This window comes from Capra hircus, chromosome 3 (assembly GCF_001704415.2).
Source record: "Capra hircus breed San Clemente chromosome 3, ASM170441v1, whole genome shotgun sequence".
NCBI classification, from domain to species: domain Eukaryota; kingdom Metazoa; phylum Chordata; class Mammalia; order Artiodactyla; family Bovidae; genus Capra; species Capra hircus.
In genome coordinates this window covers 50168523-50191845 of record NC_030810.1, presented here as the reverse complement: position 1 = coordinate 50191845, position 23323 = coordinate 50168523, and the positions used below count along the sequence as shown (strand labels likewise).

The window sequence follows — 23323 nt, the reverse complement described above, 5'->3', positions numbered from 1 at the left end:
AAGAAAGCTGAGCACTGAAGAATTGATGGTTTTGAACTGTGGTATTGGAGAAGACTCCTAGAAGTCCCTTGGATGGCAAGGAGATCAAACCAGTCAATCCTAAAGGAAATCAGTTCTCAATATTCATTGGAAGGACTGATGCTGAAGCTGAAACTCCAGTACTTTGGCCATCTGATATGAAGAACCAAATCACTGGAAAAGACCCTGATCCTGGGAAAGATTGGAAGCAGGAGGAGAAGGGGACAACAGAGGATGAGATGGTTAGATGGCATCACCGACTCATTGGACATGAGTTTGAGTAGGCTCCGGGAGTTGGTGATGGACAGGGAAGCCTGGCGTGCTGCAGTCCACGTGGTCAGAAAAAGTCAGACACGACTGAGCGACTGAACTGATGTTTTCATTGCTTCTTGCTTCCTATTCTATTATACACAATATATTTCAAATGGCTCAGTCTCCTCACCTTTCTGTTCAGTCTCCTGTTTGCCCCCATTCTTTCCTTATGTGAATTAAGCATTATCACTTATTGTACATGTGCCTGATTCATGTACCCAGTTTCTTCAAGATGCTTTCCAATGAGCTCAATCTTATAACATTTCATGTTCGAAAATACCATTCAGATTTGAACTTTAACGTGCATTTAAATGGCATATTAATTAAAGCAAAATTGTATAGGCTAAGAAAGAATTTGGACTTGGCCACTGGAGCAGGATGGTTATAGTGCTAGGAACTAGCAGAGGAGGGTCAGTTTGGTAAGTAGCTTCATATCTAGTGAGCTCTATTCACTGTCTACATGACTAGCAACAAATGACCTACTGATATGAAGAAGTTTAGCAAAATGAAAATTGAGTCATGTTGAGAAAAAAATCGGTATTAATGAAATCTGTCATTAGGTATTAAAGCCTAGACAGTGCTCAACGACTTTAAAAACAACACAAAACAAAACAAAAAACTGGTACTTAAGACTGCATTGCTCAAATGGAGTCATGTTAAATTGTCCAAGGCATGTGTCACGTTAGAACTAGGAAACATTTCAAAGGTAGAAGGGAATGGTGAAGGCTTCAGAATGATGCAAAATACAAATTAGCATAATATTGTGTAGCTATGAGCAAAGGTAAATTAATAGGAAATTCCCAAGTATTGGCCTGAAAGACTAGTCTTATTGTCTTATAGACTTCAGTCTTATCTCCTATGTTAGTTAAGTCCTAGAATTGAAAGGAGAATGGAGTCTGTATATTGGAGATTTAACTCCAAAGCAGGGAAGGGATGCTTACAGAAACTGAGCATTATATTTCACCAGCACCTTTTCCTTCAGAAGAGAGCCATTTCTGCATTTTGTATAAGATTGAAATTAAACTCAGTAGAATTAACATTTGATCCTGGCTGCTGTGAATCAGCCAGTTATTAAGAGCAAAGTCTTTTTCAGAGATAGATCTAATATATAAAATATTGCTATGTATTTCCTCTAATTCACCCCCATTTCAGCACATTGCCTTCTTTCTACAATTACGCCATCATACAGCGTTCATCACAAAGTAGGGACTAAAATGCTTTTGTTCATTCACCTTAAGGTTTTGGTGGCAAACCCAAAGCCTCCTTCCTGGAATCTCATCTTTACTTCATTTTAAGAATGAGATTATTCCCAGAATTGTACCTCTTATCTATTTCTCTCTTCAGTTTACAGCATTAAATAAAATAATAAAATCCCTGATGTGGTCCAGAACAGAGATTTCTTCTCTTTTTATATCAGAGGAAATTCGTTTCTCTCAGTTAAAATATTGTTAGTAATATTTTTCTTATATCTACTTCTATGTAAAGTTATCTACACCATACTTCCTTAGAAGGTGACTATTTTATGTAGATGTCTTTATTCTAGGAATATAAGCCACTTTATGGCAGATTGTAATTTATTTGTTTTTCCACCTTTTACCTAGCACAGTAATATGCACATAGGAGGCACTCAACAAATATTTACTGATTTAAAATTCTATTATCTGCATTTACAAGAAGTTTGAACTTAACTCATATTTTGAGTCATAATTTATAACTCATGGCATGGTTTTGGTATATTTTCTGAAAATATTAATGCACTGTGCTAACATGAAAAGAGTAGCTAATAGAATTCTGCTTATCATTGAGATCTTTGTGTGGGACAGGAATAATTAAGGTTACCATTGAAAGAAGATAGATTAAAATAAGATGCAAGTCAAAAATAAAATATAGAGTGCAAAAGGATCTAACAAAGTTTTGAACTATGTAAATAAAGCAGATTTTCTTGCTGGGCCTGTTAACAGAAGAACTTAGAACACCTTTCAAAGACAGAGAAGGAAAAGGATTACCATACTGTGATAATTATAATAAAACTCATTATTCTGGAAATACTATAGGCCAATGATATAAACAAACTAAGTTATGTAGATAAATTAACTAATAGTAAACCCTTAATGAGTTGTTAAAGTAAGTGAAAATACTCTGTTGAATAGCCTTGACTGTTCACAGCATTTCTTTTTGCTGCTGTTAGAGGTAGGATGTTTGATTTAGGGGCAATTGATCTGACTTACTATACCATGTCATTTCTCCCCGAAATCTTAGGGATGCTGATATAATTTTGAAAATACAAAAAGATCCACACATTTTTAATTTGGTGGCTAGTCTTTATGTGTAAAATCATGTATATTTTCCACCACTAAATATTTATAGAAAATGCATACACTCATTTCATAAGAAACATCTTAAGGGAGAGTAGAGGTAGAAGAAAATATTTAAAAATTATGCCTTTTCTTTTTAGTTTTAAATTTTGAGTTCATTGAAATGTGAAAAACCTATCAGTCATATTTTTAGATTTATTTCTATCATATAGAAAACCATGATTATTAGAATTCATGAGCACCTGAAACCAAATCTGGAGCTCACAGTCCTCAAGGCAAAATATAATGTTTGCTGACTATTGTTAAATAATGGTGCACCTCAAGAGTTTTAACTGTATTTTTTTCCATCTTTAAACTTTATTACCTGTATTTTTCTTCAGGGTAAAAAAAAATTATGGGTCAATTTTCACTGAAGTGGGCTGGATTTATGTATTCACCTCTCATCAGTGTCAAAGGAATTGTGCCCATCATTCCCTGGACAACAGGATGAAAACCTGTCTCTGATTGGACACTAGGGATATCAGCTGTACACACAAGATAAGTGTAAAGTTGAAAAGAGAAATACACTTAATAATCATCCAAGCGTGCATGTTTTAGCTATTTGAAACTTGCATAAAAATGTTCATGAAATTATTTACTTCCTCATGCAAGAAAGCTAATATTACCATTTTTAAATCCAGTGAAATGTACTAGCAAAAAAAAAAATTGGCTTTGCAAAGACTGCTAATGCAAAACTTTTCAAGCTGTCCATCTTTTTATAATAAAAAGAAGCAAAGTTAATAAAATGACCTTTCTTTACCACTTACTTAAAATGAATTTTTGTTTGTTCATGGTAAGATAGAGTAGCTATTTCAGTGTATTTTAATATTGGTCTAAGCTTTGAATGACAAAGATTTGTGTATTATGACTCATCTGGACATTGATAGGACTAAATTTTCTCAAATCAAATTTAACACCATGACTTGGAAAATATTAATTACTGAATCACATTGCTGCTCACAGATCTATTAAGATATTTTTAGAGACATTCCATCTAAGCATGGATTTAGCTGATTATATCCATCTAGAAAGCCTGTAGAGACTCATGGTAAATTGCAGGCATTTCTTTATATTTAAATTTTTACTTTACAAATTATAATGATTCTGACAATACCTACTTTATTAGCTTAAGAACTGCAAATAAACCTATTTGCTTTTGAAAGTTTTGAGCCCTTTACCTAGCCCCAGGAGCATTGACTTCCTGTAAATAATAAACATTTGGACCATGGCTGAAATATTTTATACTGGAAATAAGAGCAGTAGGATTGAAGTTGTTTAGGAAGCTGTGCTGAATACATTGTGAAGTTGAATAGACTGAGATTTGTACTGAAGCTGTAGAACTTACAGGCTGGCAATTCAGAGTTAATTAAAGCACTTGGTTGAGCCTTTCTATTTATCTGTCTCAGGAGTGTGTGTACATATACTGTTTTACACACACACAAACATATGTAGACATATATATTATAAATCCTGACTATTATATAATCCACATTTTGCTCAAAGCAGTCCCTGCAGTTTATTATATATGTATATATATATGTCATTTGGAGGGATGAAGCATGATTATACTGCATTTAAAACAATTGTTTTAGTCCTTGGTATAGTAATAAAATCTTATATGAAACAAAATTTACAAATATTCTGAATTCCCCAAATGAGTGTATCATTGCCAGGTACAGAAGTCTAAATCCTCAATTCTAGAAAATATTATCCAAGTAGTTATTACCAAGTCAATTTAATATTTTATGAATATGTATTTATAAAGCACATTTGAGTTGTACATAGTATGCTTAGCTCAGTTGGTAAGGAATTTACCTTTTATGCAGGAGATTGCAGTTCAATTCCTGGGTGGGAAAGATCCCCTGGAGAAGGAAGTGACAACCCATTCCAGTATTCTTGCCAGGAGAATCCCATGGACAGAGGAGCCTGGCAGGCTACAGTTGATGGGGTCACAAGAGTCGCACAATTTAGCAACTAAACAACCAGCACTTTAAAACACAATTATATCTATGGCTACTATGTTAATTTATTGAGATCTTTATGGTAAATATAAACACTTTCTCAGATTCTAAACCAACTTAAAACTTTCTATAATGTTATATCTGCTTAAGGTGTGTAGGTTAAGGACTTCCCTTGTGGCTCAGCTGGTAAAGAATCCACCTACAATGAGGGAGACCTGGGTTCGATCCCTGGGTTAGAAAGATCCCCTGGAGAAGGGAAAGGCTACTCACTACAGTATTCTGACCTGGAGAATTCCATGAACTGTATAGTTCATGGGGTTGCAAAGAGTCCTACACGACTGCGTGGTGTAGGTTAAAGAAGAATAACCTAAACATCATAAAATATTGGCAGTTTCAATTTTTGCTCTTTTCTCTTTTTTTCATAAATACAAACATTGTTCAAATATACCTAGAAATATAGATTCTTGAGCTATGTATTTTACTGTTAATGAAATAGTTTTTTTTTTTTTCCCTAAAAAATACTATTTCATTGCCGGTCATTACATTTTTCCACCAGCATGTTAGTGATCTCATTTGGGGATTACTGAAGGAAATGGCAATCCACTTCACTATTATTACCTGGAAAATCCCATGGACAGAGGAGCCTGGTAGGCTACAGTCCATGTGGTACAAAGAGTCGGACACGACTGAGCGACTTCACTAAGCAGTCTTAACTTATATTACTAATGCATAGTATGTCTCTTTCATTTCAAAATGATTAGATTTAAAAATTATTTATTTACTAAACATTATTTTAACCAATTGAATTAATACTTGGAGTGTAATAAAATGCAGATTTTTATCAGGAATGTGTTTAGCAGTCAGCCTGTGCTTTCTACTATGCTTTTTCTCACTTTCAATATTTTTATCTTGCTTCTGATGTTTTCCATATCTATATAGAGGATTAATAATTAAATCATGCCATATTTTGAGAAGCATATAATTTAAATATTCATGAAATAAAAACTTTGTACCTTTGCCTAGCATGGTACCATGGATATAGCTGGCACTCAGTTCATATTTGTTGAAACACTAATCAAATGTCTCAATTCTTTTTTGTTGTTTGTGAATTGATACTGCAACAGAGGTTGAAGAATCCAGTCAAAGTGGTGCAGGGATATTGAGATAAGTAAACTATGGCCCCAGTTCTCAGAGAGAATAATGTCTTCTATGGATGAAAAATGTACTTAACTATTATATGAGGTAGAATGCAATAAGTGCTTGAAAGATATAAAAATGATATTGATTATATAGAGTTATATACTTTTTAAAATGTGATCCTTAGGTAAATCAGATACAGAATTATTTTCAATTACTACTATATAATATGTTAGCTATTAGACAATGTAAAAATGTCTTAGAAAAAAAGGATCATGAATAGAATTGCATTGTCATGTGAATAGTAATTAATCAAACATATTTCTGGAGAGATTTTTCAAAGAAGCATAAACCTGTATACTCTGAAATGTCCTCATGCTCTTCTGTTCTATAGTATCAATTATTATTATTGAAGAACTACCATTGTATTCTCTGAACTTGAAACTATAACTTACTTTGAAATCTGGAAGTTTGCAACATCTCTTTTTACTGAGTTTTTGACAACTGCTGCTACCAAGCAGTTGCTATATTGTCAGTATCATATAGCACACTTAAGAGTGGGCCTCAATGATTTGCTTATTGGCACACCTGATCTTGGTAAGGATAGACCTTAGCCTTTAATCATTCTTCAATTGAGAGAGCATAACTTCCTACGATGCTTTTTTCACGTGTTCTTTAACTGGACAATTGCAGCAAAATATAATTTCAGCTATCCTTATTTCTGTGGCTGTTTTCTAAATAGACGAGAAATGTCGCATTTCATTTTATATCTACTAGGTTTCTCCTGTATTTGTTTATCCAGGTTTGTGAAATCTCTTCCCCGTTTATCAAGAATATTATCTCTTCATTTCTAGTCTTTTTTTTTGTTATGATAAAGTAAGATTTGGATCAAATATAAGATAGTAGCATTTTTCAACTAGCAGTTTAACCTGCCAGTTGCTTAAGGGGGATATCTTAAAAAGTAACTTTTTCTCATAAAACTTTTTATCTTAAATCATGCCCCTTCCTCAAGGGCTTTTCCTGTTAATCAACACATTGTTGAAAGCCAAACTTAAGTGGAACTCGCCATGCATGGATCACTATGCATTATCAAAGGTTTTGTTTGCTAAGTTAGTGACAGGATGTATAGCCAAACACTAGAGCTACTAGTTATCATCCAGACAAAAGAGAACAACATTTTTAGTTTGGATTTTAGCATATTCCTAAAGTTTTCTGAATATTATATAGAATACCTAAGATCTGGATTAGCACTTTTAAAAATCATGTTTTGGCTGAGAAGAGGAAAGGCAACAGAAACAACAACAAATGGGGTAGGACAACAGGGGCTGGTATCTAGGCTGTGTTTCTGAAGAGGTTTTTAGAAGCATCGTTAAAATGGAGACTACTTACAATGAATAATAGATAACATAGTCAAAGCAAATGCTTGTTCAGGTATAGGATACTACAGATAGTATAGGCATAAATAGATAACATACCAATGAGTCTTCATTAACAATCTGCTTTAATCAAAAACATAATTTCCTTTAAAGTCAGTTCAGTTCAGTTCAGTTACTCAGTTGTGTCCGACTCTTTGCGACCCCATGAATCGCAGCATGCCAGGCTTCCCTGTCCCTCACCAACTCCCCGAGTTCACTCAGACTCACATCCATCAAGATAGTGATGCCATCCAGCCATCTTATCCTCTGTCGTCCCTTTCTCCTCCTGCCCCCAATCCCTCCCAGCATCAGAGGCTTTTCCAATGAGTCAACTCTTTGCATAAGGTGGCCAAAGTACTGGAGTTTCAGCTTTAGCATCATTCCTTCCAAAGAAATCCCAGGGCTGATCTTCAGAATGGACTGGTTGGATCTCCTTGCAGTCCAAGGAACTCTCAAGAGTCTTCTCCAACACCACAGTTCAAAAGCATCAATTGTTCGGTGCTCAGCTTTCTTCACAGTCCAACTCTCACATCCATACATGACTACTGGAAAAACCATAGCCTTGAATAGACAGACCTTAGTCGGCAAAGTAATGTCTCTGCTTTTCAATATGCTATCTAGGTTGGTCATAACTTTTCTTCCAAGGAGTAAGTGTCTTTTCATTTCATGGCTGCAGTCACCATCTGCAGTGATTTTGGAGCCCCTCCAAAATAAAGTCTGCCACTGTTTCCACTGTTTCTCCATCTATTTCCCATGAAGTGATGGGACCAGATGCCATGATCTTCATTTTCTGAATGTTGAGCTTTAAGCCAACTTTTTCACTCTCCACTTTCACTTTCATCAAGAGGCTTTTTAGCTCCTCTTCACTTTCTGCCATAAGGGTGGTGTCATCTGCATGTCTGAGGTGATTGATATTTCTCCCGGCAATCTTGATTCCAGCTTGTGCTTCTTCCAGCCCAGCATTTCTCATGATGTACTCTGCATAGAAGTTAAATAAGTAGGGTGACAATATACAGCCTTGACGTACTCCTTATCCTATTTGGAACCAGTGTGTTGTTCCATGTCCAGTTCTAACTGTTGCTTCCTGACCTGCATATAGGTTTCTCAAGAGGCAGGTCAGGTGGTCTGGTATTCCCATCTCTCTCAGGATTTTCCACAGTTTATTGTGATCCACACAGTCAAAGGCTTTGGCATAGTCAATAAAGCAGAAATAGATGTTTTTTTCTGGAACTCCCTTGCTTTTCTGATGACCTTTCTTTGGGATTGGAATGAAAGCTGACAATTTCCAGTCCTGTGGCCACTGCTGAGTTTTCCAAATTTGCTGGCATATTGAGTGCAGCACTTTCACAGCATCATCTTTCAGGATTTGAAAGAGCTCCACTGGAATTCCATCCCCTCCACTAGCTTTATTTGTAGTGATGCTTTCTAAGGCCCATTTGACTTCACATTCCAGGATGTCTGGCTCTAGGTGAGTGATCACACCACTGTGATTATCTGGGTCATGAAGATCTTTTTTGTACAGTTCTTCTGTGTATTCCTGCCACCTCTTCTTAATATCTTCTGCTTCTGTTAGGTCCATACCATTTCTGTCCTTTATCAAACCTATCTTTGCATGAAGTGTTCCCTTGGTGTCTCTAATTTTCTTGAAGAGATCTCTAGTCTTTCCCATTCTGTTGTTTTCCTCTATTTCTTTGCATTGATCACTGAGGAAAGCTTTCTTATCTCTCCTTGCTATTCTTTGGAACTCTGCATTCAGATGCTTATATCTTTCCTTTTCTCCTTTGCTTTTCACTTCTCTTCTTTTCACAGCTATTTGTAAGGCCTCCTCAGACAGCCATTTTGCTTTTTTGCATTTCTTTTCCATGGGGATGGTCTTGATCCCTGTCTCCTGTACAATATCTCGAACCTCTGTCCATACTGCAGATAGTCTAGGCATAAATAGATAACACACCAATGAGTCTTCATTAACAATCTGCTTTAATTAAAGATATAATTTCCTTTAAAGTCAAAGGACTCTTATTTGCATAATATATATTGTGAAAACAAACCCAACAATCTTCAGAACATGTAACTACACTAAATTTAGAACTCAGGCCACTAAGGACTGGAAATGAATCTTGATTTTCAGAGACAGAAAGTTTAACTTAAAATATTTACCCTTGATCTAGAAAGAAGACTGAGGAAATTGTTACCACTCTCACCATTCTTGGGAAGAGGAATTAAATAGCTAGTACAGTCAGCCATCTGAATTTTACAACCATGTACTTGTATGGTTTGTCAATCACAAGGAACTCCATGGATCCTCAGTTAATCTATTCTAATTTTCCTTAACACTCTGAGTTTTTTCCTCATTATAATTGAATGAGATTTATTCATATACAGATTATCTCTCCCTATTTTAACACTACTTACCGATGATTTTTTTTTTTTTCTTGGCTTCTCTACTCAGTATTTTCAAGGAAGAACTCTTTCATTGTGATTTTTGTTCTCTGGCTTATTGTGATGTAGAAATCAAAAGAACAGGTACATAGAGAGATGTACCTGAATCATATATGTGTGTGTGTGAGTGTGTGTAAATATATATGTATAATAATTGTTTTTACCAGATGGTTATGTTTTTCTGTGGGTAGCACATTGAGAAATGGTAAAGTTAAAGAGCCTTCAGGAAATTTAGAGAGTCTCTGTTGATGTATATGATAAAATGCTTAGAAGAAAGGAATAGGAGAATTGTAAAGGGTTGCTCAGTTAAATGCTTTGGAGTAGACCTAGAGTAGGAAAAATTTCAGGAATTAAAGAACCAATTATTTTAAAGTGTTACTTGGGTTCAGTTTAGTTCAGTTCAGTCGCTCAGTCGTGTCTGACTCTTTGCGACCCCATGAATCACAGCACGCCAGGCCTCCCTGTCCATCACCAACTCCCAGAGTTCACTTAGACTCACGTCCATCGAGTCAGTGATGCCATCCAGCCGTCTCATCCTCTGTTGTCCCCTTCTCCTCCTGCCCCCAATCCCTCCCAGCATCAGAGTCTTTTCCAATGAGTCAACATTATTTGGGTAGAGTCCTTTAAAAAAAAATTAAAATTAAAAAAATAAAAAATATAAACTAGCAATATAGGAAAATGTCAGTTTTCATTTCAGTCCCAAAGAAAGGCAATGCCAAAGAATTTTCAAACTATCGTACTGTTGCACTCATTTCACATACTAGCACGGTAATGCCCAAAATCTTTGAAGTAGGCTTTCACAGTATGTGAACCGAGAACTTTGAGATGTTCAAGCTGGATTTAGAAAAGGCAGAGGAACCATAGATCAAATTGCAAACATATGTTGGAGCATAGAAAAAGCAAGGGAAACACCGTCCTCTTATGTTTCATTGACCATGTAAAAGCCTTGACTGTGTGGATCACAACAAACTCTGGACAATTCTTAAAGAGATGGAAATACCAGACCATGTTACCTGTCTCCTGAGAAACTTATATGAAGGTCAAGAAGGAACAGTTTGAACTGGACATGGAACAATGGACTGGTTCAGAATCAGGAAAGCATTACATCGAGGCTATATATTGTCACTCTGCTTTTTAAACTTCTATGCAGAGTAAATCATGTGAAATCCTGGGCTGGATAACTCACAATCTGGAATCAAGATTGCCAGGAGGAATATAAACTTCAGATATGCAGATGATATCACTCTCATGGCAGAAAGTGAAGAATTAAAGAGCCTCTTGATGAGGGGAAAGAGGGGAGTGCAAAAAGTTGGCTTAAAACTCAGCATTCAAAAAACAAAAATCATGGTATCCGGTCCTATTACTTCATGGCAAATAGATGGGGAAAAAAATGGAAGCAATGACAGATTTTATTTTCTTGGGCTCCAAAGCCACGGTGGACATTGACTGTAGCCATGAAACTAAAAGATACTGCCTCCTTGGAAGAAAACCTATGAAAAACCTAGACAGCATATTAAAAAGAAGAGATTTCACTTTGCTGACAAATGTCCATCTAGTAATAGCTATGGTTTTTCCAGTAGTCATGTATGGTTATGAGAGTTGAACCATAAAGAAGGCTGAGTGCCAAAGAATTTATGCTTTTGAGTTGTGCTGCTGGAGAAGACTCTTAAGAGTCCCTTGGACTAAGGAGATCAAACCACTCAATCCTAAAGGAAATCAGCCCTGAATATTCACTGGAAGGACTGATGCTGAAGCTGAAATACTTTGGCCACTGAAGTGAAGAGTCAGCTCATTGGAAAAGACCCTGATGCTGGAAAAAATTGAGGGCAGGAGGAGAAGGGAGAGCAGAGCATGAGATGGTTGGATGGCATCTTTGACTCAATGGACATAAGTTTGAGCAAACAGTGGGAGACAGTGAAGGACAGGGAAGTCTGGCGTGCTGCAGTTCATGGGGTCACAAAGTGCTGAACAAGACTTAGCGACCGAACAGCAATGTCTAGTTGTTAGACTATTTCCAAAAAATGAGTTTGTATTTTGTTAGCCAATGTTCCTAAACCTCCACTCATTGCTTCTAGCACTTCTCTTTAATACTATTCATTCCACATGTAATAAATAATTATTGAGTATGTGCTGAGTGCCAAGGGCCACTCTTTACTTTGAGTAAACAAGATAAGCAAAGTTCTTAGTGCTTTGTGGACTAGATTCTAAGAAAAAATAGATAACCTTAGTTAACAAATACAATTGTGATAAATGTTATGAATTAAATAAGGTGCTGAGATAGAGAATAATAGGAGGATGCCTACTTCTCATAGGATTTTCACAAAATGTTTTCTTTCTGAGGGGATAATATTTAAAATTAAGACATAAAGGATAAGAAGCTAGTCATGAAAAGTATAGGAAGGAGAGTGTTCTAGGCAGAGGAAAGAGCTTACACAAGGAACTGAGGCATATAGTAGCTTGTTCAGTTGGATTGGGTTCAAGGGACTGAATGAAATCCATATAGTAGGAGTATAATTAACCAAGTTGAGTAGCACAAGATAGTTTGATTGTGTATTTGAGAGCCATATTTTACTGAGTTTTTGTGTCTCATAATTAGGATTTGGACATAGTAAGGACCTTGGAGAGACATTACTTTGCCGACTAAGGTTCGTCTAGTCAAGGCTATGGTTTTTCCTGTGATCATATATGGATGTGAGAGTTGGACTGTGAAGAAGGCTAAGCACCAAAGAATTTATGCTTTTGAACTGTGGTGTTGGAGAAGACTCTTGAGAGTCCCTTGGACTGCAAGGAGATCCAACCAGTCCATTCTGAAGGAGATCAACACTGGGATTTCTTTGGAAGGAATGATACTAAAGCTGAAACTCCAGTACTTTGGCCACCTCATGCAAAGAGTTGACTCATTGGAAAAGACTCTGATGCTGGGAGGGATTGGGGTCAGGAGGAGAAGGGGATGACAGAGGATGAGATGGCTGGATGGCATCACTGACTCGATGGACGTGAATCTGAGTGAACTCCGGGAGTTGGTGATGGACAGGGAGGCCTGGCGTGCTGTGATTCATGGGGTCGCAAAGAGTCGGACATGACTGAGCGACTAAACTGAAGGACCTTGGATGGCCATTATGGGATTTTAAAGCCAAAGAAAAACAATGCTCAGAGTTACCTTTTGACAAATGTAAATATATCTTGTGAGAGCAAGGCAGAGACCAATAGGAAACCATTGATATTTCTGTTTGGAAGAAATGATTATAGATTATACTAGAAAAGTGTGGGGTGTTAGAAAGTGATCTAGTTTCATTCTTTTACAAGTGGTTGACCAGTTTTCCCAGCACCACTTGTTAGGGAGATTGTCTTTACTCCATTGTATATTCTTGCCTCCTTTGTCAAAGATAAGGTGTCCATATGTGTGTGGATTTATCTCTGGGCTTTCTATTTTGTTCCATTGATCTATATGTCTGTCTTTGTGCCAGTACCATATTGTCTTGATGACTGTGGCTTTGTAGTAGAGCCTGAAGTCAGGCAAGTTGATTCCTCCAGTTCCATTCTTATTTCTCAAGATTGCTTTGGCAATTCAAGGTTTTTTGTATTTCCATACAAATCTTGAAATTATTTGTTCTAGTTCTGTGAAAAATATGGCTGGTAGCTTGATAGGGATTGCATTGAATTTGTAGATTGCTTTGGGTAGTATACTCATTTTCACTATATTGATTCTTCCAATCCATGAACATGGTATATTTCTCCATCTATCAGTGTCCTCTTTGATTTCTTTCATCAGTGTTTTATAGTTTTCTATATATAGGTCTTTAGTTTCTTTAGGTAGATATATTCCTAAGTATTTTATTCTTTTCGTTGCAATGGTGAATGGAATTGTTTCCTTAATTTCTTTTTCTACTTTCTCATTATTAGTGTATAGGAATGCAAGGGATTTCTGTGTGTTGATTTTATATCCTGCAACTTTACTATATTCATTGATGAGCTCTAGTAATTTTCTGGTGGAGTCTTTAGGGTTTTCCATGTAGAGGATCATGTCATCTGCAAACAGTGAGAGTTTTACTTCTTCTTTTCCAATTTGGATTCCTTTTATTTCTTTTTCTGCTCTGATTGCTGTGGCCAAAACTTCCAGAACTATGTTGAATAGTAGCGGTGAAAGTGGACACCCTTGTCTTGTTCCTGACTTTAGGGGAAATGCTTTCAATTTTTCACCATTGAGGATAATGTTTGCTGTGGGTTTGTCATATATAGCTTTTATTATGTTGAGGTATCTTCCTTCTATTCCTGCTTTCTGGAGAGTTTTTATCATAAATGGATGTTGAATTTTGTCAAAGGCCTTCTCTGCATCTATTGAGATAATCATATGGTTTTTATTTTTCAATTTGTTAATGTGGTGAATTACATTGATTGATTTGTGGATATTGAAGAATCCTTGCATCCCTGGGATAAAGCCCACTTGGTCATGGTGTATGATCTTTTTAATGTATTGCTGGATTCTGATTGCTAGAATTTTGTTGAGGATTTTTGCATCTATGTTCATCAGTGATATTGGCCTGTAGTTTTCTTTTTTTGTGACATCTTTGTCAGGTTTTGGTATTAGGGTGATGGTGGCCTCATAGAATGAGTTTGGAAGTTTACCTTCCTCTGCAATTTTCTGGAAGAGTTTGAGTAGGATAGGTGTTAGCTCATCTCTTTAACAAGTGGTGCTGGGAAAACTGGTCAACCACTTGTAAAAGAATGAAACTAGATCACTTTCTAACACCCCACACAAAAATAAACTCAAAATGGATTAAAGATCTAAATGTAAGACCAGAAACTATAAAACTCCTAGAGGAGAACATAGGCAAAACACTCTCTGACATAAATCACAGCAGGATCCTCTATGATCCACCTCCCAGAATTCTGGAAATAAAAGCAAAAATAAACAAATGGGATCTAATTAAAATTAAAAGCTTCTGCACAACAAAGGAAACTATAAGCAAAGTGAAAAGACAGCCTTCTGAATGGTAGAAAATAATAGCAAATGAAGCAACTGACAAACAACTAATCTCAAAAATATACAAGCAACTTATGCAGCTCAATTCCAGAAAAATAAACGACCCAATCAAAAAATGGGCCAAAGAACTAAATAGACATTTCTCCAAAGAAGACATACGGATGGCTAACAAACACATGAAAAGATGCTCAACATCACTCATTATTAGAGAAATGCAAATCAAAACCACCATGAGGTACCACTTCACACCAGTCAGAATGGCTGCGATCCAAAAATCTGCAAGCAATAAATGCTGGAGAGGGTGTGGAGAAAAGGGAACCCTCCTACACTGTTGGTGGGAATGCAAACTAGTACAGCCACTATGGAGAACAGTGTGGAGATTCCTTAAAAAATTGTAAATAGAACTACCGTATGACCCAGCAATCCCACTTCTGGGCATACACACTGAGGAAACCAGAATTGAAAGAGACACATGTACCCCAATGTTCATCGCAGCACTGTTTATAATAGCCAGGACATGGAAACAACCTAGATGTCCATCAGCAGATGAATGGATAAGAAAGCTGTGGTACATATACACAATGGAGTATTACTCAGCCGTTAAAAAGAATTCATTTGAATCAGTTCTGATGAGATGGATGAAACTGGAGCCGATTGTACAGAGTGAAGTAAGCCAGAAAGAAAAACACCAATACAGTATACTAACACATATATATGGAATTTAGAAAGATGGCAATGACGACCCTGTATGCAAGACAGGAAAAAAGACACAGATGTGTATAACGGACTTTTGGACTCAGAGGGAGAGGGAGAGGGTGGGATGATTTGGGAGAATGGCATTCTAACATGTATACCATCATGTAAGAATTGAATCGCCAGTCTATGTCTGACACAGGATACAGCATGCTTGGGGCTGGTGCATAGGGATGACCCAGAGAGATGTTATGGGGAGGGAGGTGGGAGGGGGGTTCATGTTTGGGAATGCATGTAAGAATTAAAGATTTTAAAATTAAAAAAATAAAAATAAAATAGATAACAAAAAAAAAAAAAGAAAAGTGAAGTGAAGTCAGAGAGAAGCAAACAGATTTGAAATAGATTTAGAAAGTAGAATTGCCAAGATTTGCTGATGACTTAAAGCGTTTCAGAAAAAGGATAAAATAGAGATGAAATTCTAAATTTCTATGATTTGAAGAAGAGAACGGTATCCTTTTAGAAGATAAGGAAGATTGAAGTTGGAGGACATGAGAAGCCTGGATCTCTATTACCTCTTCTCTACGCTTATGCATAGCTTATTTATGTAGGTCTTATTTTAAAAATAACTCAGTAGGTAGGCTCCTTTCTTTTCATAGTCCAGGGTATCTTTAATCTGAAAATATGTTGCCCTGACCTGACATAGTACTTTGGCTATGGTTCTGATCAGAAATAAATATAGTAAGACTTTCATTTCCCTCATTCTAGATAGAATGCTTAATACAGCATAAAAGTCATCACACAATAGACTTTTACTATAGTCTTAGTTAAAATATTTTTATCATTCATGTTTTCAATAATATTATTTTAGTGATTAAATGTATTTCCCCAACTGCAGTATTTATTCCTATTAAAATTCATCTATTTCAATTTGACCCATTGCTCCATCTATCTGTAGTCTTTTAAATTTGTCTGATCTTAACTGATTTTGTTCTTTTACCACCTCCTTTGAAAATTTGATAAGAATTTTCCTTACAGTTTTAGTCACATCATTCAGATAAATATTGATCAGCATAGGGCTAAGAACATGTCCATGTATCATGACATTAGAGAGTTCCCTTCATTTTATTAATCCATGCTCTTTTCCATATGATAACCCAGCATCTCTGATCTGTATCTAATCGTATTATCTTTCGGTAAAGTAGTGAAAGTATTTATCAAACGTTGTTGGGTCTATCTTATAAAGGGTATTTGAACCTGGTCCTGACTCTGTTAAAAATAAAATTATACCTGATGTAATTAGTTTGTTTTCAAATATACTGCTCCTTGGTAATTATTTCTTTTCTAAATGCTACCAAAAATCCTTAAAATATTTCCCTAAGTTATTGAAGACCAGTGTAAGGTTAAGGCACTTTAGTTAATAGAATATCTTTTCCGTTATAGAAAACAAGATACTTATTAGATTATCTCCAGTGTTATCATGACTTGCTTTCTCTGTGATTTTGAAGATCAATCAATAAATGGGTACATCCTTCCTTTTTTTAATTGTAGTATATAAAACAAAAATCCGATTTTATTTATATTAACAGCTTATATAAGTCTCAGTTCATTTGAAGTTTTAGACTCTGATCATCTTTCTATAGATTTGTTTCACATTACATATGCACCCTGTGTCATGGATTCTTCTTTTATAAAATCCAAGGAAGGGAAAATTATTTTAAATTATGACAAACAATGATATGTGAATTATATATTAAAAAGGATAAGGGGGCAAATGAATATATATATTGATTTGACTTGATGGTTTTAAAATTACATGATTCTGCAAATAAACTATTTTTAATAGAGTTTGGCTACTCAGATTTGACAAATATATACATTTAAAATTTTTTCTATTCTTCTGGAGGGGTAAAGGAATAAGTACTAGTAGAAAAAGAATTGTTAAATGTACCATTTCATTCTACTTTTATTATTTTCTTATAAGGGGAATGTAAGTGTGAGATCGTAAAGAAAGAAACAGTCCATTTCTATCACTGAATTAGAATTTGAATTGATTTTTAACATATGATGAATTACATTGTTAAGAGGGAGAGACAGAACGTGGTTACCAAAACAGAGCAAAATTCATAGAAGTAAAAGGATATGAGAATGATAATATGTCATGAAGAAGATTGATGGACAAATTTGAGATTGAAAAAGGCTTTGAAATTGATTGTTAAGATTTGGTTGCAAAACAGTAGTCTACATTTTTCTGTCATACTTTGTTTAGTGGAGAGAATTGAGCCCAAATGAAAATAGAACCAGCATTACTTAAAATGTTGCCATTCTTTGATAATGTGTTACTGTGTATTACTATAATTATTCTTGATAACCTTAAGAAAAATTTCTAAATATAGAGAGAATAGGTGAGCTCAAAAGTAGCTACCTATTTGTCTTTCTAGCAAAAAGTAGTACTTTTGTCATGTAAGAAACTAAAGTAGTGTTGAGTAAAAGTTATTAGGGAAGGATTTTTTAGAGCAGGATAAAAATCGAGATTCATTCCAGGACCAGATAATACAGAGTACCTAACAAAAACATTAAAAAGAAAATTCCTTGCATAATGAGTCACTACAGAGAGACTGTGCTTTCAAAAAATAATTTAGAGGACATATAAAATTTTAAAGATAAAAAGAAATTCAAGGATATTTAATTAAATATGTCTATTATATGGTACAGAAATTTGTTCATAAAATTGTGAATACAGGGGACTAGAACACATATCCAAGTGTTCCTTCTAAACTGTAGAGTAAAAGAGGTTTTGACAACTGGACAGTTAAGGCAAGGGGACTATGAAAAAAAAATCTGTTTAAAAATTCTATCACCTATCATATATTAGAGAATTTCTTTGAGTTTCTCCCCTTGGATGAAGGTACTACTATGCCTAAGAACTAGAAATAAGTACGAAAAGGTTTAGAGGAAAGATATGACATCAAAACTCTTGAGTATGTTGTGTCTGTGAGATTTTCAAAAGAGCTCAGTTAATAATGGTTATGAGTGTTACATAAATTAATATCTATTAAGAGTGTAAAATAATGGCAAATATGATAAATACTATACAAGTATTCGATAAATATACAGAACCAAATTTCAGAAAAGAGATCTACCTGAGGACACACACATACACATATATGTGTGTGTGTAAATATATATATATATACAAATTCACAAATATATTTACAAATTACAAATATATTTATGATTCACAAATATATATATATATACACATACACACATATAAATATATATGTCTAATCAAAATTTAGACCAATGAATCATCAAAATTTAGACCTGTGGTTCTCATCAAGGAAAGCATAATATCCTGGAAAGGTTTTTCCTAATACAAGCATTTGTCCCTTCCTAGAATTCTGATAGATATATGTATATATATATATATATATTTTTTTTTTTATTTTTATTTTCTGTAGCAATGTGTTAGTTGTGTACAAATGTCCTTCTCTTCTTTTTTGGTAACAGACCCGCCATTTTACTCCAGGAAGTAAAGTCCATAGCACAAAGGCTGCATTTCTTGCCTTCTCAGTTTCAGTTGTGGGAAGTCAATGAGATGTGAACAGAAGTTACTGGAAGGGCCTCTAGGAAAGTTCCTTAAGACAACATGGCCTGTGCCCTTTTATTTTATCCTTTGTTCCATCTTGCTGACTGAAATATAGATATGATACTTGATGCTCAAGTAGTTATCTGTACCAATCCTGAATGGACTGTGAAGAAAGAGATAACACAGTATCAATTATTAAATCATTCCCAACCAGTTTACAGGGATTGTATGGTTTACATCTGAGAGTGCCTCTGCTCTCCACAGAGCTCCTTATCAGTATGCTACTTATTATCCTTTCCACACATACTTTTAAGGCTTGTGATAATTCTGGCCCCAGTTATTTCTTCCTGTTTTACTGTCTTTTAGTGTTCTGTGAAATAATTTTGTCCCTTCTTTCTTAGAATCTTCCTTCAGGCTCTCTGAAGGAAAGCTTCTTGCTTCTTTTGTTTATTCTTATTTCTTCTCCCTTCGAGTTCCTTTGTCATGTCACCCTCCTGACAGATCCCCTTTCCCTTCCCCTCAGTCTCTGTTAGAACATTGTCTTGAGTATATCATCAGCTCTTAATAGGCGGGCTGTTTATCAGAATCATACATAATGGAACTCTTTTCATCTATTTTAAACTCTGCCTACCTCACAGAGGTTTTGATGTTGTTTTTTAAAATAAAAGTCAATCATGATAATGTATTATAATACATGTGAGAGTTCTTTGAGAACTCTAAAACATATATGAGATATTATCATTATTGTCATTGCTTTTATTTTTTTTCCACAGAGTATATATTCTCCTGTTGATTTAAAATATTCTACTGAACAGAGAAAACATGTTTCTTCTATTTTATATGAATTAAAAACAAGAAAACCAAGATATCTCATTCAAAAAGGTTAGTTATATGAATTTTTAAATTATATTTAATAAACATATTTTGATGAAGAGTAATTATATTTGTTAAACATTGGGCATGTTAATTTGAACTATAAATATAACTCCATGAAATATATGTTGAAACTTATAAATAAAATATCTATATTTCATTTAATATTTTATAAATATATATATATTCAGAAAGTTGTTTCATGAATATGAAAGCCCTGATTTTGACTAGCAGTTGGGAATTAGAAATAAGTATTATCAAGAAGGGCTCCCTCAGTGGATCAGCAGTAAAGAATCTACCTACAATGCAGGAGACGCAGAGATGTAGATTTGATCTCTGGGTCAGGAAGATCCCCTGAAAGAGGGCGTGGCAACCCACTCTACTATTCTTGCTGGGAAAATCCCATGGAAGAGGACTGTAGCAGACTACAATATGTGCGGTTGCAGAGTTGGACACACTGAGCAACTGAAAACACACACACACACACACACACACACACATTAGCAAGAACCATATTGAATTTTTTTGTTACTGTATAACTGTGTCAGCATGGTACATCCTTCAGGAAATCTGTCAATTATCAGATTAATATAAATCATTTAAATTAAAAATGATATAAAATGTCTTTCAGACTTGAAGATAATTATTTCTTATTGCACAAAAACTTTTATCTTAATAACATTTTGGTCATCATATCTGTGCATGCATGCTAAGTCGCCTCAATTATGTCTGACTCTTTGCAACCGTATGGTCTGTAGCCCACCAGGCTTCTCTGTCCATTGGTTTCTCCAGACAAGAATACTGGAGTGGGTTGCCATGCCATCATCTAGTGGATCTTCCCAACGCAGGGCTCGAACTCTCATCTCTTATGTCTCCTGCATTAGCAAATGAGTTCTTTACCCCTAACGCCACCATCATATGTGTACTTGTTTTTATTTTGCTTTTACAGAATTTCATCTGATAAAATGTTGTACTCTAAGCAGATGACATTACTTTCTTTATCTCTGACTTTCACAGAAGACTGATAAAACCAGTTCTGTAAAATAATTCAGTTCAGTTCAGTTCAGTTCAGTCGCTCAGTCGTGTCCAACTCTTTGTGACCCCATGAATCACAGCACGCCAGGCCTCCCTGTCCATTACCAACTCCCAGAGTTCACTCAGATTCACGTCCATTGAGTCAGTGATGCCATCCAGCCATCTCATCCTCTGTCGTCCCCTTCTCCTCCTGCCCCCAATCCCTCCCAACATCAAAGTCATTTCCAATGAGTCAACTCTTCACATGAGGTGGCCAAAGTACTGGCGTTTCAGCTTTAGCATCATCCTTCCAAAGAAATCCCAGGGCTGATCTCCTTTAGAATGGACTGGTTGGATCTCCTTTTGGTCCAAATTAGAAGGGCATTGCTTTTTTTTTTTTTTTTCCTCAAAGTTTCTCTTCAATTCAGTTCAGTTCAGTCACTCAGTTGTGTTTGACTCTTTGTGACCCCATGGACTGCAACATGCCAGGCCTCCATGTCCATCACCAACTCCCAGGGTTTTTTTCAAACTCATGTCAATTGAGTCAGTGATGACATCCAACCATCACATCCTCTGTCGTCCTCTGCTCCTCCTGCCTTAAATCTTTCCCAGCATCAGGGTCTTTTCAAATGAGTCAGCTCTTCTCATCAGTGGCCAAATATTGGAGCTTCAGCTTCAACATCAGTTCTTCTAGTGAATACTCAGGGTTGATCTCCTTTAGGATTGACTGATTAGATCTCCTTGCAATCCAAAGAACTCACAAGAGTCTTTGCCAACACCACAGTTCAAAGCATCAATTCTTCGGCGTTCAGCTTTCTTTATAGTCCAACTCTCACATCAATACATGACTACTGGAAAACCGTAGCCTTGACTAGACAGACCTTTGTTGACAAAAAATGTCTCTGCTTTTTAATATACTGTCTAGGTTGGTCATACTTTCCTGTCAAGGAGTAAGTGTCTTTAATTTCACGGCTGCAGTTGCCATCTGCAGTGATTTTGGAGCCCCCCATAATAAAGTCTGCCACTATTTCCAGTTTCTCCATCTATTTCCCATGAAGTGATGGAACCAGATGCCATAAACAGTTTTCTGAAAGTTCAGCTTTAAGCCCACTTTTTCACTCTCCTCTTTCATTTTCATGAGGAAGCTCTTTAGTTCTTCTTCACTTTCAGCCATGAGGGTGGTGTCATCTACATATCTGAGGTTATTGATATTTTTCCTAGCAATCTTAATTCCAGCTTGTGCTTCTTCCAGCCCAGCATTTCTCATGATGTACTCTGCATATAAGTTAAATAAGCAGGGTGACAATATATAGCCTTGTCGTACTCCTTTTTCTATTAGGAACCAGTCTGTTGTTCCATGTCCTGCTCTAACAGTTGCTTCCTGACCTGCATACAGATTTCTCAAGAGGCAGGTCACGTGGTCTTGTATTCCCATCTCTTTCAGAATTTTCCACAGTTTATTGTGATCCACACAGTCAAAGGCTTTGGCATAGTCTTTAAGGCAGAAACAGATGTTTTTCTGGAACTCTCTTGCTTTTTTGATGATCCAGCACATATTGGCAATTTGATCTCTGGTTCCTCTGCCTTTTTTTTTTTTTCCCCAAGGTACCCACCTGCTTTATTTTTTTATTTTTTTACTTTACAATACTGTATTGGTTTTTGCCATATCCTCTGCCTTTTTAAAAGCAGCTTGAGCATCTGGAAGTTCAGGGTTCATGTATTGTTGAAGCATGTCTTGGAGAATTTTGAGCATTACTTTACTAGCATGTGAGATGAGTGCAATTGTGCAGTAGTTTGAGCATTCTTTGGCATTACCTTTCTTTGGGACTGGAATGAAAACTGAGCTTTTCCAGTCCTGTGACCACTGCTGAGTTTTCCAAATTTGCTGGCATATTGAGCGCAGCACTTTCACAGCATCATCCTTCAGGATTTGAAAGAGCTCAACTGGAATTCCATCACCTCCACTAGCTTTGTTCCTAGCGATGCTTCCTAAGGCCCACTTGACTTCACATTCCAGGATGTCTGGCTCTAGGTGAGTGATCACACCATCATGATTATATTGGTCATGGGGATCTTTTTTATACAGTTCTTCTGTGTATTCTTGCCACCTCTTCTTAATATCTTCTGCTTCTGTTAGGTCTGTACCATTACTGTCCTCTATTGAGCCCATTTTTGCGTGAAATGTTCCCTTGATATTTCTAAATTTCTTCAAGAGATCTCTAGTCTTTCCCATTCTGTTGTTTTCCTCTATTTCTTTGCATTGATCATTGAGGAAGGCTTTCGTATCTCTCTTTGCTATTCTTTGGAACTCTGCATTCAAATGGGTATATCTTTCCTTTCCTCCTTTGCTTTCTGCTTGTCTTCCTTTCACAGCTATTTGTAATACCTCCTCAGTCAGCCATTTTGCTTTTTTCCATTTCTTTTTCTTGGGAAGGGTCATGATCCCTGTCTCCTGCTGAATGTCACAAACCTCTATCCATATTTCATCAGGTACTGTGTCTACTATCAGATCTAGTCCCTTAAATTTCTTTCTC

The 23323-nt window shown here is 35.9% G+C and overlaps 1 protein-coding gene across 1 annotated transcript in view; it reads left to right on the top strand.

The window, feature by feature from the left end:
* LRRIQ3 (leucine rich repeats and IQ motif containing 3) overlaps positions 1–23323 on the top strand; it is a 204074-nt gene that overhangs the window by 98220 nt on the left and 82531 nt on the right. Inside the window, exon 6 of the mRNA XM_005678463.3 lies at positions 19676–19784. Within this exon, the coding sequence (XP_005678520.2) occupies positions 19676–19784 (109 nt within the window). The remainder of the gene's footprint in view (positions 1–19675; positions 19785–23323) is intronic.